At 59.3% G+C, this 12,534-nt stretch overlaps 6 protein-coding genes across 6 annotated transcripts; 4 read left to right on the forward strand and 2 right to left on the reverse strand.

The window, feature by feature from the left end:
• Window positions 1-170: 170 nt before the first annotated feature.
• MICPUCDRAFT_55439 (uncharacterized protein) lies at window positions 171-1,163 on the forward strand (the record flags this gene model as incomplete). Its single annotated transcript, XM_003055999.1, has 1 exon — window positions 171-1,163. The coding sequence occupies one exon, from the start codon at window positions 171-173 to the stop codon at window positions 1,161-1,163; it is 993 nt and encodes a 330-aa protein (XP_003056045.1).
• Window positions 1,164-1,235: 72 nt separating this feature from the next.
• On the reverse strand, window positions 1,236-2,852 carry MICPUCDRAFT_64581 (uncharacterized protein; the record flags this gene model as incomplete). Its single annotated transcript, XM_003056391.1, has 1 exon — window positions 1,236-2,852. The coding sequence occupies one exon, from the start codon at window positions 2,850-2,852 to the stop codon at window positions 1,491-1,493; it is 1,362 nt and encodes a 453-aa protein (XP_003056437.1). The 3' UTR covers window positions 1,236-1,490.
• A 1,743-nt stretch (window positions 2,853-4,595) lies between these two features.
• Window positions 4,596-6,351, reverse strand: MICPUCDRAFT_55441 (uncharacterized protein; the record flags this gene model as incomplete). Its single annotated transcript, XM_003056392.1, has 4 exons — window positions 4,596-4,894; window positions 5,044-5,498; window positions 5,678-6,095; window positions 6,162-6,351. The coding sequence occupies 4 exons, from the start codon at window positions 6,349-6,351 to the stop codon at window positions 4,596-4,598; spliced, it is 1,362 nt and encodes a 453-aa protein (XP_003056438.1).
• A 571-nt stretch (window positions 6,352-6,922) lies between these two features.
• On the forward strand, window positions 6,923-8,060 carry MICPUCDRAFT_64583 (uncharacterized protein; the record flags this gene model as incomplete). The annotated part of the gene is made up of 2 exons (XM_003056000.1): window positions 6,923-7,111; window positions 7,329-8,060. The coding sequence occupies 2 exons, from the start codon at window positions 6,923-6,925 to the stop codon at window positions 8,058-8,060; spliced, it is 921 nt and encodes a 306-aa protein (XP_003056046.1).
• A 248-nt stretch (window positions 8,061-8,308) lies between these two features.
• On the forward strand, window positions 8,309-9,385 carry MICPUCDRAFT_46543 (uncharacterized protein; the record flags this gene model as incomplete). The annotated part of the gene is made up of 2 exons (XM_003056001.1): window positions 8,309-9,061; window positions 9,327-9,385. Coding segments are annotated over 2 exons (810 nt in total), but the record flags the coding sequence as incomplete, so codon positions are not given.
• Window positions 9,386-11,749: 2,364 nt separating this feature from the next.
• Window positions 11,750-12,205, forward strand: MICPUCDRAFT_55444 (uncharacterized protein; the record flags this gene model as incomplete). Its single annotated transcript, XM_003056002.1, has 1 exon — window positions 11,750-12,205. One exon carries the CDS (start codon window positions 11,750-11,752, stop codon window positions 12,203-12,205), a length of 456 nt encoding a protein of 151 aa, XP_003056048.1.
• Window positions 12,206-12,534: the final 329 nt, after the last annotated feature.

Raw genomic sequence — 12,534 nt, forward strand, 5'->3', positions numbered from 1 at the left:
CAGCGACGCGTGCACTCGCACCCTCGCGTCATCGAGCACGACACCCGCGCCGCCGGCGGCGGCGCTTCCACGAGACGCGCTCGCGAACCCGCCGCGACGAATCGATCGCGCAAGGGCACGACCTTTCGATACTCGTCCGACGAAATTTAAACGAGAGAAGAAAAAGACTAATGCCGCGCGGCGGGGGCCTCGCGACGCCGCCGCCGGGGACCTCTTGCTCCGCGCGCCCTCGCCGCGCGTCGTCGCCCACCGCCGGGCAGATCATCGCGCGGAAGCGCCAGTGGCGCGAGCACGTCATCGCGTCCGCGAGCGGGGCGCACGTCATCGGGCAGTACGTCGGCGTCTCTTGCGCGGGCGGGTCGCTGCTCTGCGTATTCACGGGCTGGCACAACTTCCACAACTCCGCGCCGTGGATTCTGTCGTGGCTCCCGCTCGGGACGCTCGCGGCACTGATGTTCTTGACGAATCTCGTCGCGATCGCGCTGCACGCGTCGAATCGAAGGTTCTACGAGAGGCACTGGGAGATCGCGTGCGAGACGCTGAATTTCGTCGGAAGTGCCGCGAGGAACATGGCCGTGCATCGCGCGAACCATCTGTGGATCAGCATGCGGCCGTTGACGCTCGCAGCCTCCGTGGTATGCATGCGATTCGAACAGAGGCGACAGCTGAAGTTTTTCATCTTTCGCATGTGCCTGGACTCGCTGTGGGAGTTGAGCAAAAAGTGGCAGTTTCGAGCGGGCGGTGAGCTCGCGTTCGCGGACTGGGAACTGACGCTGCGGTACTTTGCGATGAAAGTGTTCGCCGGGTGTTCGCTGCACGCGTGGCTGGAGCGGCGAGACCTGAAGAGATTCCTACTGATTCACTACGAGACGGACATGGCGATGCTGATGGAACTTCGCGCGGCGGAGACGCTGGAGACGTCGCCAGAGCCGGAGACGCCGCCGAGGCCCGGAAGTGACGTCCGCGGCGGGAGGCGGCGGGGGAGTCCTGGCGGCGACGCGAGTCCGACGCACGCGCGCGGGCGATCCGTGAACAACGATCAGAACTGGGAGGATAATTCGCCGCGGCGGTCGCCGCGGCGAGGGGAAGGAGGAGACCGATGGTTGCGGCAGCGCGTGCGGACGTGGCTCAGCGAATCCAGTCTGCCGCCGCATTACGATTAATCGACGACGATTCGCGTTCTTCCGTCGATCGCTTTTTTTCGTCGAAGCCGCCTGGAGTCGTCGCCGACGTGCTGATCATATTTATTGTTGATATTAGCCTAACGCTATAGCTGCGAGCCGCCGCTTGATGTACATATATGAACTATACCCACACCGCTTGTCGCTCGCCGTCTGCGTCGAGCTCGACGACGCGCGCGCGAATGCGCGGAGCGCCAGATCCCGTGCGCCTCCCGACGTGAACGCGTCGAGATACGCGTCGCGCCGCGCGCTCGAAATTGGGGCGATCCATGTCCAGCGCGACGCAGCGCGCGGAGGTTCACTCATCGATCAAGGGTACACCACCGGCAGCGCCGGGTGCCGCGCCGCCTTGCCCTCGTCGACGTCGTCGATCCACTCCCGCCACGACCACTCGTCCTCGCCGTGCGGCGTCTGTCGAAGCGACTCCGCGCCGCCGATCCCGAGACGACGCGCGCCGTCGAGGAAGTAACACACGGACAACGCGTAGCGCGTCTCTCTGTCCTCCGGCTGCGGCGGCGACCAGTGCAGCGTCCAACCCGAGTGCGCGGTCGCGTCGCCTATACACAGCGGGTCGTAGGATTCGACCTCGTACCCGCGACCGCTGAGGTCAGACATTCCCTCGAGCGAGTGCCAGTACGGGAGGGAGAAATCACGGTGCGACCCGGACGCAAACACGAGCGCGGCGTCGTCCTCGTCGAGATCGCGGAGCGGCATCCAGAGCGTGATGAACTTGTTCGTGTCCAACGGGACCATGTTCCCGTCGCTATGCCAGTGCGTCGCCGCGAACCCGGGGGGTTTCGCGAACACGCACGACTGATACAGGCGCACTTTGTCCCCCTCGCGCGCGTCCAGGAGCTCGTACGCCACGCGCGCGAGTCTCCGCGACAGGATGAACTTCGCCGCCGCAGGCTCCCTCCCCGAGACGTCGTCCGGGTCCGGTCGGTGCAGGTTGAACGTCTGAAGAAACCCAATCTCCTCGTCGGTCTCGTGCTCAAGGACGCGTAACGCGTCGTCTACAGACGTTATCGAGCTCACGTCGTACCCCGGGACGAGAACCGCTACGCGGTGTCTGTACGCTTGCAGCGTCCGCGCCTTTGTCTCGTGCATCAGCTCCGTTATCATCCCAGCCGCTTCCTCGCGGGAGAGGACCCCGCGCAAGACGCAGTGGCCCTTGCGCTCGAACTGGAGCTGCTCGCCGACGGTCGTGGGGCGATCCATGGACGCGGGAAAGACGTTCGTGCCGCGCGAGCCGGATCCGCCTCGCTTCTCTTTCGCGCCGCGCGCCGCGCGGGGGGGGTTGGAGGAAGAGGAAGACGGCGACGTCACGCGCGCGGCGTCGGCTTCGAGCTCCAACGCGAGAGCTTCCTCCTCGAGATCGATCGCCCTCGACGCCTCCTTCTTATATCGCTTCACCGCGCCGCCGGTGGACTTGCGGCCGCCTCGGCCGCCGCCGCCGCGGCCGGCGGCGCGGCCGCCACCGCGCGCGGCGGCGATCGTGGACGCGCCGCGCGGAAGACGACGGCGCGCCGAGACGCCGCCGTCGAATGCGGCGGACGACGGCGACGAAGACGCGAAGGTCGTCGTCTTCGTCGGCGGGCGCGTCGTCGGGCGCGTCGCCGCGACGCGCGGTCGAAGGATCGGCCGCGGCGACGCGCTCGCGACGCACGCCATTCGCGCAGCGACGGACGAAGCGAAGCCGGTGCTCTGTAAATAGTTGTACGTGTAGGGCTACACTGTACAGTACACGTGTAGTCGTGTACTATACGTACGCAAATCCTTTTTATGGAGCCCGACACTGCTGGCGATTTCCACATCGCCCCGGCTCCGTGCGCTCGTGAGGCTCACATGGGTTCCATGAATCCCGTCGTGGGGTTGCTTACTACGTGAGAGGATTGTTCGTAGTGTGGTCTGCTCGCATTTAGATCACATGTTTTGCCCGGATGGGTTAGAGCTCAGTCTTTTTGTAATCAGATTTATAATAATAGTGTATCGTTTTATACACGTGTACTCCAGTACAGCTGTACACGTATGTACGAAGGTACACGTACTGTACAGGTGTGTGACCTGTGTGTACAGCTGTACACGTAGTTGTAGAATGTTGTAGACCTATTGTTGTACGGAAGTACGGAAGTACTTTCCGTACGAAAGTACGAAAGTACTTTCGAAAGTACGAAAGTACAACTACTTCCGTAGATCTGATAAAATAGCCCTACGATTGAGCTATCCCATCCGGGCTAGCCCTAAAACTTACACGTGTACTGTACTACGCCCTTTAAGCCCTGAATTAGCGTGAATTGACGGAGCTTAAAGGGTTGAACCCTTCGGGTTCATTTCACCCTTAACTCTGTCGCATCAACGCTAATTCAGGGCTTAAAGGGCGTAGGCCTTCCTATCAAGGTTAATTTGATAGGTGAGTACAGCTCATCAGTTTTGAGGCCACGCTCTCCGCCATCGCGAGGAGCAAAAGCTACTTACGAAGGTACTTCCGTACTTCCGGAAGTACTTCCGGAAGTACTTCCGGAAGTACAACGTTGTCGTCCTACCTTGGTGGTAGGTTTGATAACACAAAAAAGGTACGTGTACGGAAGTACCTTGAAGGTACTTTCGTACTTTCGAAAGTACCTACGAAGGTACTTCCGGAAGTACTTTCGAAACTACGGAAGTACTTTCGTACTATTGTGTGTACTGCCTTAAGGTACAGTACGTTGTACATGTAGCCCTCTTTTAATGGTACAGATAGGTACTTTCGTACTTTCGTAAGTACTTCGAAAGTACTTCCGTACCTTCGTACGAAAGTACGAAGATAATACAACGTACGAAAGTACGAAGGTACCTTCGTAGTTGTTTATGTACAGTACGTGTACTGGACGTACGTGTACACTACAGTACGTGTACAGCTGTACACGCACGTGCATAGACTATCATCAGCGCCTCCGGCTGCGCCGTCGATAGATGGGAGAAGGGGCACGGCGCGGCAGGGTAACAACTTATTTAGTCTGAAAAGTACAACTACATGTACGTGTACAGAAGTTCGTGTACTGGTTTTAGAGTGGTTTTCATCTACGGATTTCATCGTCAGGTACTGTGGCTCGATTTTGCATACGGGGCGCCATACGCATTTGATAGGCTGACATTTTGGTACCTAGGTCCAGAAAACCCCCTAGATGGGAGAAGGTACCCTTCTCCCAAATAATCAGAAGCGTTTTTGGAAGCTTTTTTCACAGACAGAAGCTAATGTTGTGACGTTGTAGAACGCATCGTAGTCGCTCGCGGGTTCTCGTTTGCGACGCTCGTGGACGCGCTCTCGACATCATATGGTATTTTTTAATTTGAACTAAAACTCATAGAACTACATGTACGGCGCTCGCGTTTAAAACACGAAGGTACGAAAGTACGAGGATTCATCCATCCACATCACGATGCTCCGTCCACTACCATTTTCGTGAACGACTCGCCCCATCTCGTCGCGCTCCTCGCGCGTCCGACGTCCTCCACGACGAGCCGCCACAAAAACGGCGAGAAAAACGCCGCGGGGTCCGCCTCTTCCTCGTACGCGAACCTGAGCTCCTGAAACACGTGGACGTGCGAGTCCGCGCGAAACTTCTTCGCGAGCGTGTTGACGACGCACATGACTTCCTTCGTCGTCATGGGCATTCCCTCCCCCCTCGCGGCCGCGTTCGCGTTTTGACCCGCCGCTGCGCCTTCACCTTCGCCTACAGCTCACATCGATTGGAAAGGGGGTAATTCGTCGATCAGTCGAACAGCGTCGAGGTCAAAAGTTGAAAGGAACGACGCGCGGGTGAAGAGACATGCCTTCAGAAACGACGCGCGAGGAAGGGCGTAGGATGGGGAGGAATCTCACCTTCACCTTTGGCGCATTCGCCTCCGACTCCGCGGTGTATCCCGTCCGAGAAGTGATTCAGGACGCCACGGACGTTCCCCACAAGGTCCGCGAATCGAGGGTGCTCCGTGTGCGCGTCGAACAACTCCGCGCGGTGCAGAAGCGCGTACACGAGCTCGGGGTTATCCGGCAACGCGTACGTCAGGACGCTGTTGATGATCTCGAGGACGATCCTCATGAAGTCAGCGTAGAGTTCGATCTCGTCGTCCTCCGCGTCGGAAAACGCGGCGTTAGACGCATTTCCCGACACTAAATCCGACGAATTTTCCAGTTCCCTCGCGAGCGCCCTCGCACGTTTCCTCGACAGCGTCTCGAAGAGCGTCACTAGCCGCCGCGACGCGAACGCGGTCAGTCCCCTCAACCGCGGAGCGACGTTCGCCATCGCCGCGAGGCAGTTCGTGTGCAGGTACACGTCTCTGGAACAAGAGACACGAGTCGACGTTCAGGCTCGGTCATTTCGGGAAGCGTCGCGGCGGTCGAGCGTTGAAAAACCGAGTGCAGGATGAAGAGAAACCACCACGGGGGAAAATGCCTCGAGGAACGACGTTCACCACGCGAGAGGGAGTGTACGGAAATCAATCGTCTGGGGACGCACCGCAACGGCTCGGACCCGGCGAGGTGACGATGCACCGTTCGAACGAGCACGAGCACGAGTAAAGAACCGAGCGGGGTGCGTCTCAGCATCCGCTCTTCGTACCAATTTGGACCGACGGGTATCAACGCGTTGGACAAAGCGTCGCCGAACGCGTCGTCTTGCGTAAGAATCAGGACGATCACGAGGAGAACGTACGTGACGTCGTGTGATGATTTTTTCCCCGCGGCGCCGACGCCGTCGCCGTCCGACACTGTTTTTTCCTTGTATGACTCTCTTTTCGATGCGTCGTACAACCCCCGCAGCGTCGGCGTCAGCACCTTCGAGAGTCGCGCAGCATCACCGAGGACGTACGCGCGGAATGCGTCGTTCCCGTGCAGGAGCGCGTAGAGCAGCAGCACGGCAGGCGACGGGCTCCCGCCTGGGTGAACCGATCGCGGGCGGGTGAACGTGTCGGTCAGTCGAACGGTTCACCGGTCAAACGTACGTTGAAAAGAAAGTGAGGGTGAAGAGTGACGACGGGAGAAGTCCTTGAGAAACGACGCACGACGCGCGAACGGGGTCGTACGGGGAGCAGTCTCACCGTCGAGATGGGCGCAGCACGCTTCGAGCACAGACGCGTACGACACCGCGGGTTGGGCTCTTCGGGTGAAGCGATCGAACGATGAGGGTACCATATGTATCAGTCAGCGAAACATCTTACCGGTCAAACGAAAGAAACGTTGAAAGAAAGGGGGCAAGAAGTTGCCAAAGAGAATCTTTGTCCCTATGAGACATCGTTCGACGCGCGAGGGAGGTCGTGCGGGGAGGAGTATGCTACGGAAAAGTCCTTATGGATTGATTTTCAACACGAGAACGGGCTTCGTACGGTGAGCAGTCTCACCTGGGGCCCGCGTCCGCGACATACGCGTCCTCATCGGCGAACCGCCCGAGCGCGTCTCCGAACGGCCGCCGCTGCGCGCCGTCACGACCGTCTGGACAAGTGGCATGGTGCGTCAACGCCGCCGCGGCGTATGCTGCGGTGTCGGACAACGGACTGAGCCACGTGGCACGTCCGACGATATCTTTCCCGAGAGAAGCGCGTCCGACGCGCTTCGGCGCGTGGCGCGGCGCGAAGTACTCCCCCAACAGAGCTCTCATCACGTCCCCGGCGGCGTACCCGTCCGGAGTGGCGACGTCGCGCGCGTCGCACGCGCGCGTCAGCGCATCTAAGAACGGATCGTCCGACGACGACGCACCTCCGCCGATATGGTTTACGTTTACGTTTTCAAATTCAGATTCGGAATCCGAATAGAACGCCGACGCGTCGTGCCCGCCGCCGGCGCCGCCATCGCGCGGGCGCGCTTGCGTCGACGCGAACACGAGAAGCGTACGCGCGATCTGATGATGCAGCGCGTAAGTCGAGTCATCGACGCCGCCACCGCGACGTCGAGCGACCTGAGACGATCGCGGAGGAGGGACGGAGGAAGGAAGACATGGATGGAGGAGGAGGAGGGACGGAACGCGTGAGCGTGAGCGTGAGGGAGGCGTAGAAAAACCTCGGGCAAAGAGAAACCGCCGCGCGCGGGAAAAGGCCTCGAAGAACGACGTTCAACACGCGAGGGAGGGAGGCCGTAGCCCTATGATGAACAGTATCGACCGGACGAATACGCACCTCGCGCGCGGCGTCGACGACCGCAAGGAGAAACGTCTCGAGCGCGGGCGCCGCGTCGGCGCCGCCCTCGCGCGGGCGCGCGTCGCAGAACGCTTTCCACGCCGGGCGGCGCTCGCGTCGTCGTCGTCCGATATCATGTCCGACACATTCTCCGACACCTTCACCGTCACCTCGGTCGTCGGCGCGTCCTTCCACGAGCCGCTTCGCGACGAGCGCGACGAGGACGACGCCGTTCGTCGCCGCGACGACGCGGTCGTCGCTCGTCGCGCGGCTACTTTCCCGATCCCGACGCCGATCCCCCTTCTCCTCTGTCTCCTCGACGTCGACCTCGCGGAGGCGCTTCGCCGCGTGGACGAGCAGCGACGCGAGGTTTCCGCTGCGCGCGGAGTTGCGGACAAGCGCGTCCGCGACGCGCGAGCCGAGCGTCTCCTCGAGCGCGGCGGGATCGACGGACGCGAGCGCGACGCGCGGCGTGCCGTCGTCGTCGTCGTCTTCCTCGTCGACCGCGCGGAGCTCGAGGAGGTCGGTCCAGAAGACGTCGGCGAGGGGGATCGCGGCCGCGCCGGCGAGACGCGCGAGGAGCGCGAGGACGCGCGGGGAAGAGAGCGCGGCGTCCGCGGCCGCGGCTGCGGTCGACGCGCTCGCTCCCATCACGCCGCGCGGGGCGCTGTGACGATGCTGACCTCTCAGATGCTGGTAGGCTGGAGCCTCGTCAGACGAAAAGAAGCGTGAGCTCCTGCCAGGTGAGTACGTGTACAGTACACGTAGTGTACGTGTACAAGTTAATACTTTCGTACGAATAAATAATATTACAACTACAGTACTGTAGAATACTTTCGTATTTTCGTACGAAAGTACTTTCTCGTACGAAAGTACGAAAGTACAATACAGTACAGTATCGTCACTGTACAACAGTTACACCGTTAGGGATAACGTACACGTACGAGTACGACAAACTTCGGTCGGTCGTTCGGCAGAGCATGGCGCACGCTCCGCCCGGGCAGCCGGAGGGCCCGGACACGACGCCGATACGGGCAGGGCGGCGGCGGCGGCGGCCGCCGCTGGCGGCGTCCTCGTCCTCGTCCGACGACGACGCCTACGACGGCGACGACGCCTCGCGCTCGCTTCGACGTTCGATGTACAGCGCCGAGTCGCGGACGACGCGTCGCTTCACGAACGCGTCGTCCTCGGACGACGACGACGACGACGCCAGGAGGGAGGACACGCTGCGCGCGCGCGTTCGCGGCGACTTGCGGCGGAATGTCCGCGATCTCGCGAGCACGTCCTCTCGCGGGCCGCTCTCGGGCGAGTGGTTCGTCGCGTGCAACGCGCTGAGCCGAGTCGCGGAGTACTGCGTCTTGGAGATGCGAAGCGCGCCGTCGTCGAAGCACGCGCCGGACGCGACGCTGTGGGAGCGCGACGACGCGATCGCGCCGCGGTTCGTCCTCGAGGAGGGTAAGCTCAACGTCGTGATCCGCGCGCTGAGCGAGTTGTGCGTCTTCACCGGCGTCGGCGGCGGCGAGGAATCGAGTTCGTCGACCCGCGAGGACGTTGGAGGTCGCGCGGGGAGCGGTCTGAGTCTCGACGACGCGGTGACAAGCGCAGCGTACAATCACCGCGTCGACGAGACCGTCGTTCGCGAGAAACTGCGCGAGTTTGAACGCGCTGGCGGGGTCGTCCTGGAGCGTTGCTTGACGTTCGTGGAGTGCGTGCAGACGTGCGACTTCGACGAGGTGAGCGAGCTGAGACGAGACCGTCTTCCACACGACCCCGTTCGCGGGTTGAGCGCAGTTCCTCGAGGACTTTCCCTCTCATCTTCCACGCCGCGCGAGAGACGTCGCGTCGAGCGTCGTCTCTCGAGGAGAGAGAGAGTTTCTTCTCTCCACCAGACCCGACTCCACTCGCTCTCGAGAGTCGACCTCATCTGGCGCCGTTTCATTTCGATTTACTTGCCGCCGACTGACGACGAACCACCACACCACCACCACCCCTGCAAAGTTGATGGAGCACTGCGCGCGCGTCCTCGCGGAGGCATCGGAGGAGAGTTTCGCTCGGCGCGAGCGACCGAGCGCGAGCGGAGGCGGGACCGCAGAAAAGGTCGCCGCTGCGGCGCGCCCGTGCCGGGATAAGGACCGCATGCAGCCCTCGCGCGTTGTTCGGTACCTCGAGCTGATATTCTCCCTGGAGGGTCACCTGCGAAGACTCGCAGACGAGGACGACGAGTACATGCGACTCGCGCGGCGGCGGCGGGTGCTCCCTGAGCTCGCGCGCTTTTTAGGCGCGTTCCGTACCCTGCTGACCTCCCTCCTCGCGCGTCGAACAGAACATCGTTCGTTCCTCGAGGATTTTTTTCTCATTCACCCATCCGCCGGTTTCATCTCGCTCGTCCCATCGGTTTCATCACTTGACGTTCGACCGCGTCGGTCTTCTTTCAACCATTGACCGATCGATGAATGTACATCATTCGCATGCGTGGACGAATTGCCCTCAGACGAGCACGGGCACGTCTTGACAAGAGACACGCTGTTGGGAGGTCTGAAAGCGTTGTCCGGGATGTGTTCCACGGAGTACTTTGGCGCGCACGCCGGGGACATGCTCGGCGCGTGGTGCGCGGAGCGAGTCGTCCCGTCGTTTGTTTGTTTTTCCCCGTCAGCGATTTCGCGCGTTTATATCGCCGCCGTATTCACTGTTTTTTTTTCTCGTGAAACGTATCGGTCGGTTTGGTTTTGGTTGCTGTGACTGCGACGTTTTCTCCGTCCGACTGACCGACGGACCGGACCAACTATCGCCGCGTGACGGCGTGACGAACCCGCAGTGGCGAGCGGACGGTGCCGCGCGTGGTTGAGAAGCACGCGCGAGCGGCGACGGCGGAGATGGATCCCGCAGAGCGAAAGCCGTTTCGCGCGCTCCTCGATTTAGGTGAGACCGATCCCCATACGACCTCCATGCGCGTCGAACGTCGTTCCACTGGGATGGTCTGGTTTTCACCCACGCGTCGCCCCTCGATTTCACGTGATGACGTTCGACTGCGACACCTTTGAGCTGACCAATGAAATATCGACCTCCGTCGCCAGCCGCGCGGATCGAACGAGGCGCGATCGGTGATTGCGCCGGCGGAGTGCCGCGCGCGAGGGTTCGCACGCCAGTTGTGGCGTCCGGCAAGGCGTTAGCGGAGAGGATCCGATGGTTGTCCATGACGTGACAGTGCATTACACGTAGGCCCTACAGTTAGACAGTATGTAAGCATTTTAAAGTTTGTTTTCGCAACGCTGCCCTATCAAATCTGCGTTTCATCGGAGTCAGATCTCAGTTTATGTTTCGTACATATGACTTCGGAACCTGCGTGTACAGTACGTGTACAGCTGTACACGTACTGTACTGTATGTGTACAGTGCAACTAGCTAGACAAGTTGCCGAAAGTTGCAAAAGCGTACTGTACACGTATAGTACGTGTACTGTACGTGTACAGTACCCGCACGTGTACACAGTCAGGCAAATAGAAATAGATACTGTACGTGTAGGGCTACACGTAATTCCAAATTTCGAGCCGAAATAGATAGTGTTTAAAGTTGAAGTACGAAAGTACGTGTACGCGTACTTTCGAAAGTACATTTGTACTGTACAACTACAGTAACGAGCGGTGTACACTGTACAGTAGGGCTACAACTAAAACGTACGAAAGTACGAAAGTACGAAAGTACTTTCGAAAGTACTTCCGTACTTCCGTACCTTCGAAGGTAGACTGTGTACGTGTACAACGTACAGTAGCCCTACTTTCGATTTGTACTTTCGAAGATAGTTGCAACTTATTGTACGTGTAACGTTGTACGTGTAGTTGTACTTTCAAAGTACTTTCGTACTTTCGTACTTTCGTAGTTGTACTTTCGTACGAAAGTACTTTCGTACGAAAGTACGAAAGTACGAAAGTACAACTGTACAACTACAACGTTGTACAACGTACGTGTAGTTGTACTTCCGTACGAAAGTACCTTCGTAGCATACTGTACGTGTACTGTACTGTAGATAATACTTTATCTTCGTACGAAAGTACGTGTACGTGTACGTTGTACAGCTGTACACGTACAGTACTTTCGTACTTTGAGTAGTTGTACTTCCGTACTTTCGCTACTTATTCGTACGAAAATATGTTGTACTTTCGTACGAAGGCACTATTCTCGAAAGTACTTTCGTACCTTCGTACGAAAGTACGAAAGTACGAAAGTACTTTCGATTGTACTTTCGTACGAAGGTACTTTCGAAAGTACAACGTACTTTCGTACGAAAGTACTTTCGAAAGTACTTTCGTACGAAAGTACGAAAGTACGAAAGTAGCTCGGACGCGACAAAATAGAACAACGACTCGGCCGCGACGTCCCCCGCCGCGCGCGCAAAACGCGCCGCGACGTACTCCCACCGCCGCGATGCCGTGCTTCGTACTCGCGCCGCTTCCGCGCGTCCTCGCGCCGCCGCGACGCGCGGCCGCGCGCGGCCGCGGCCGCGTCCGCGCGAAGACCGCGCGCGAGGACGAAGCAGCGAGGAGGAGGAGGACGACGACGCCGTCGCGCCGTCGCGCGTATCGAGCGCGCACGTGCGCGCGCACCGCGCCGACGAACGACCTCATCGAGGCGCTCGAGGGCCGTGCGCTAACGCGCGCGGGGGACGGCGAGGACGCGGACGCGATCGACGCCGAGGCGAGCGCCGTCGCGGGCTGCGGCGACGCCGAGCTCGTGGAGACACTCGCCGAGCGTGCTCGCGAGCTGACCGGCCCCGAGGTTAGTAACCTATCTGATCTACACGTGTACCTGTACGTGTACTGTTCGTATCGTTGTGTACTGGTAGTGTACGTGTACAGCTGTACACGTACAGAATTACGTTAGTACTTTCGTACTTTCGTACGAAAGTACTTTCGTACTTTCGAAAGTACGAAAGTACAACGTACAAAGTACTTTCGAAAGTACTTTCGTACTTTCGTACTTTCGTACCACTACTTCCGAAGTACAGTAACGTTGTACTGTACACGTACACCTACATGTACTTTCTTCCGTACTTCCGGAAATAAATACTTCCGGAATTCTATTTCCGGAAGTAAGTTGTTACCTTAGGTACCTTCGTACAGAAGGGTTCAACCCTTTAAGCTCCGTCAATTCACGCTAATTCAGGGCTTAAAGGGCGTAGGCCAGTACAGGGTACGTGTACAGTAAGGGAG

Source organism: Micromonas pusilla, assembly GCF_000151265.4.
Source record: "Micromonas pusilla CCMP1545 genomic scaffold MICPUCscaffold_2, whole genome shotgun sequence".
NCBI lineage: Eukaryota > Viridiplantae > Chlorophyta > Mamiellophyceae > Mamiellales > Mamiellaceae > Micromonas > Micromonas pusilla.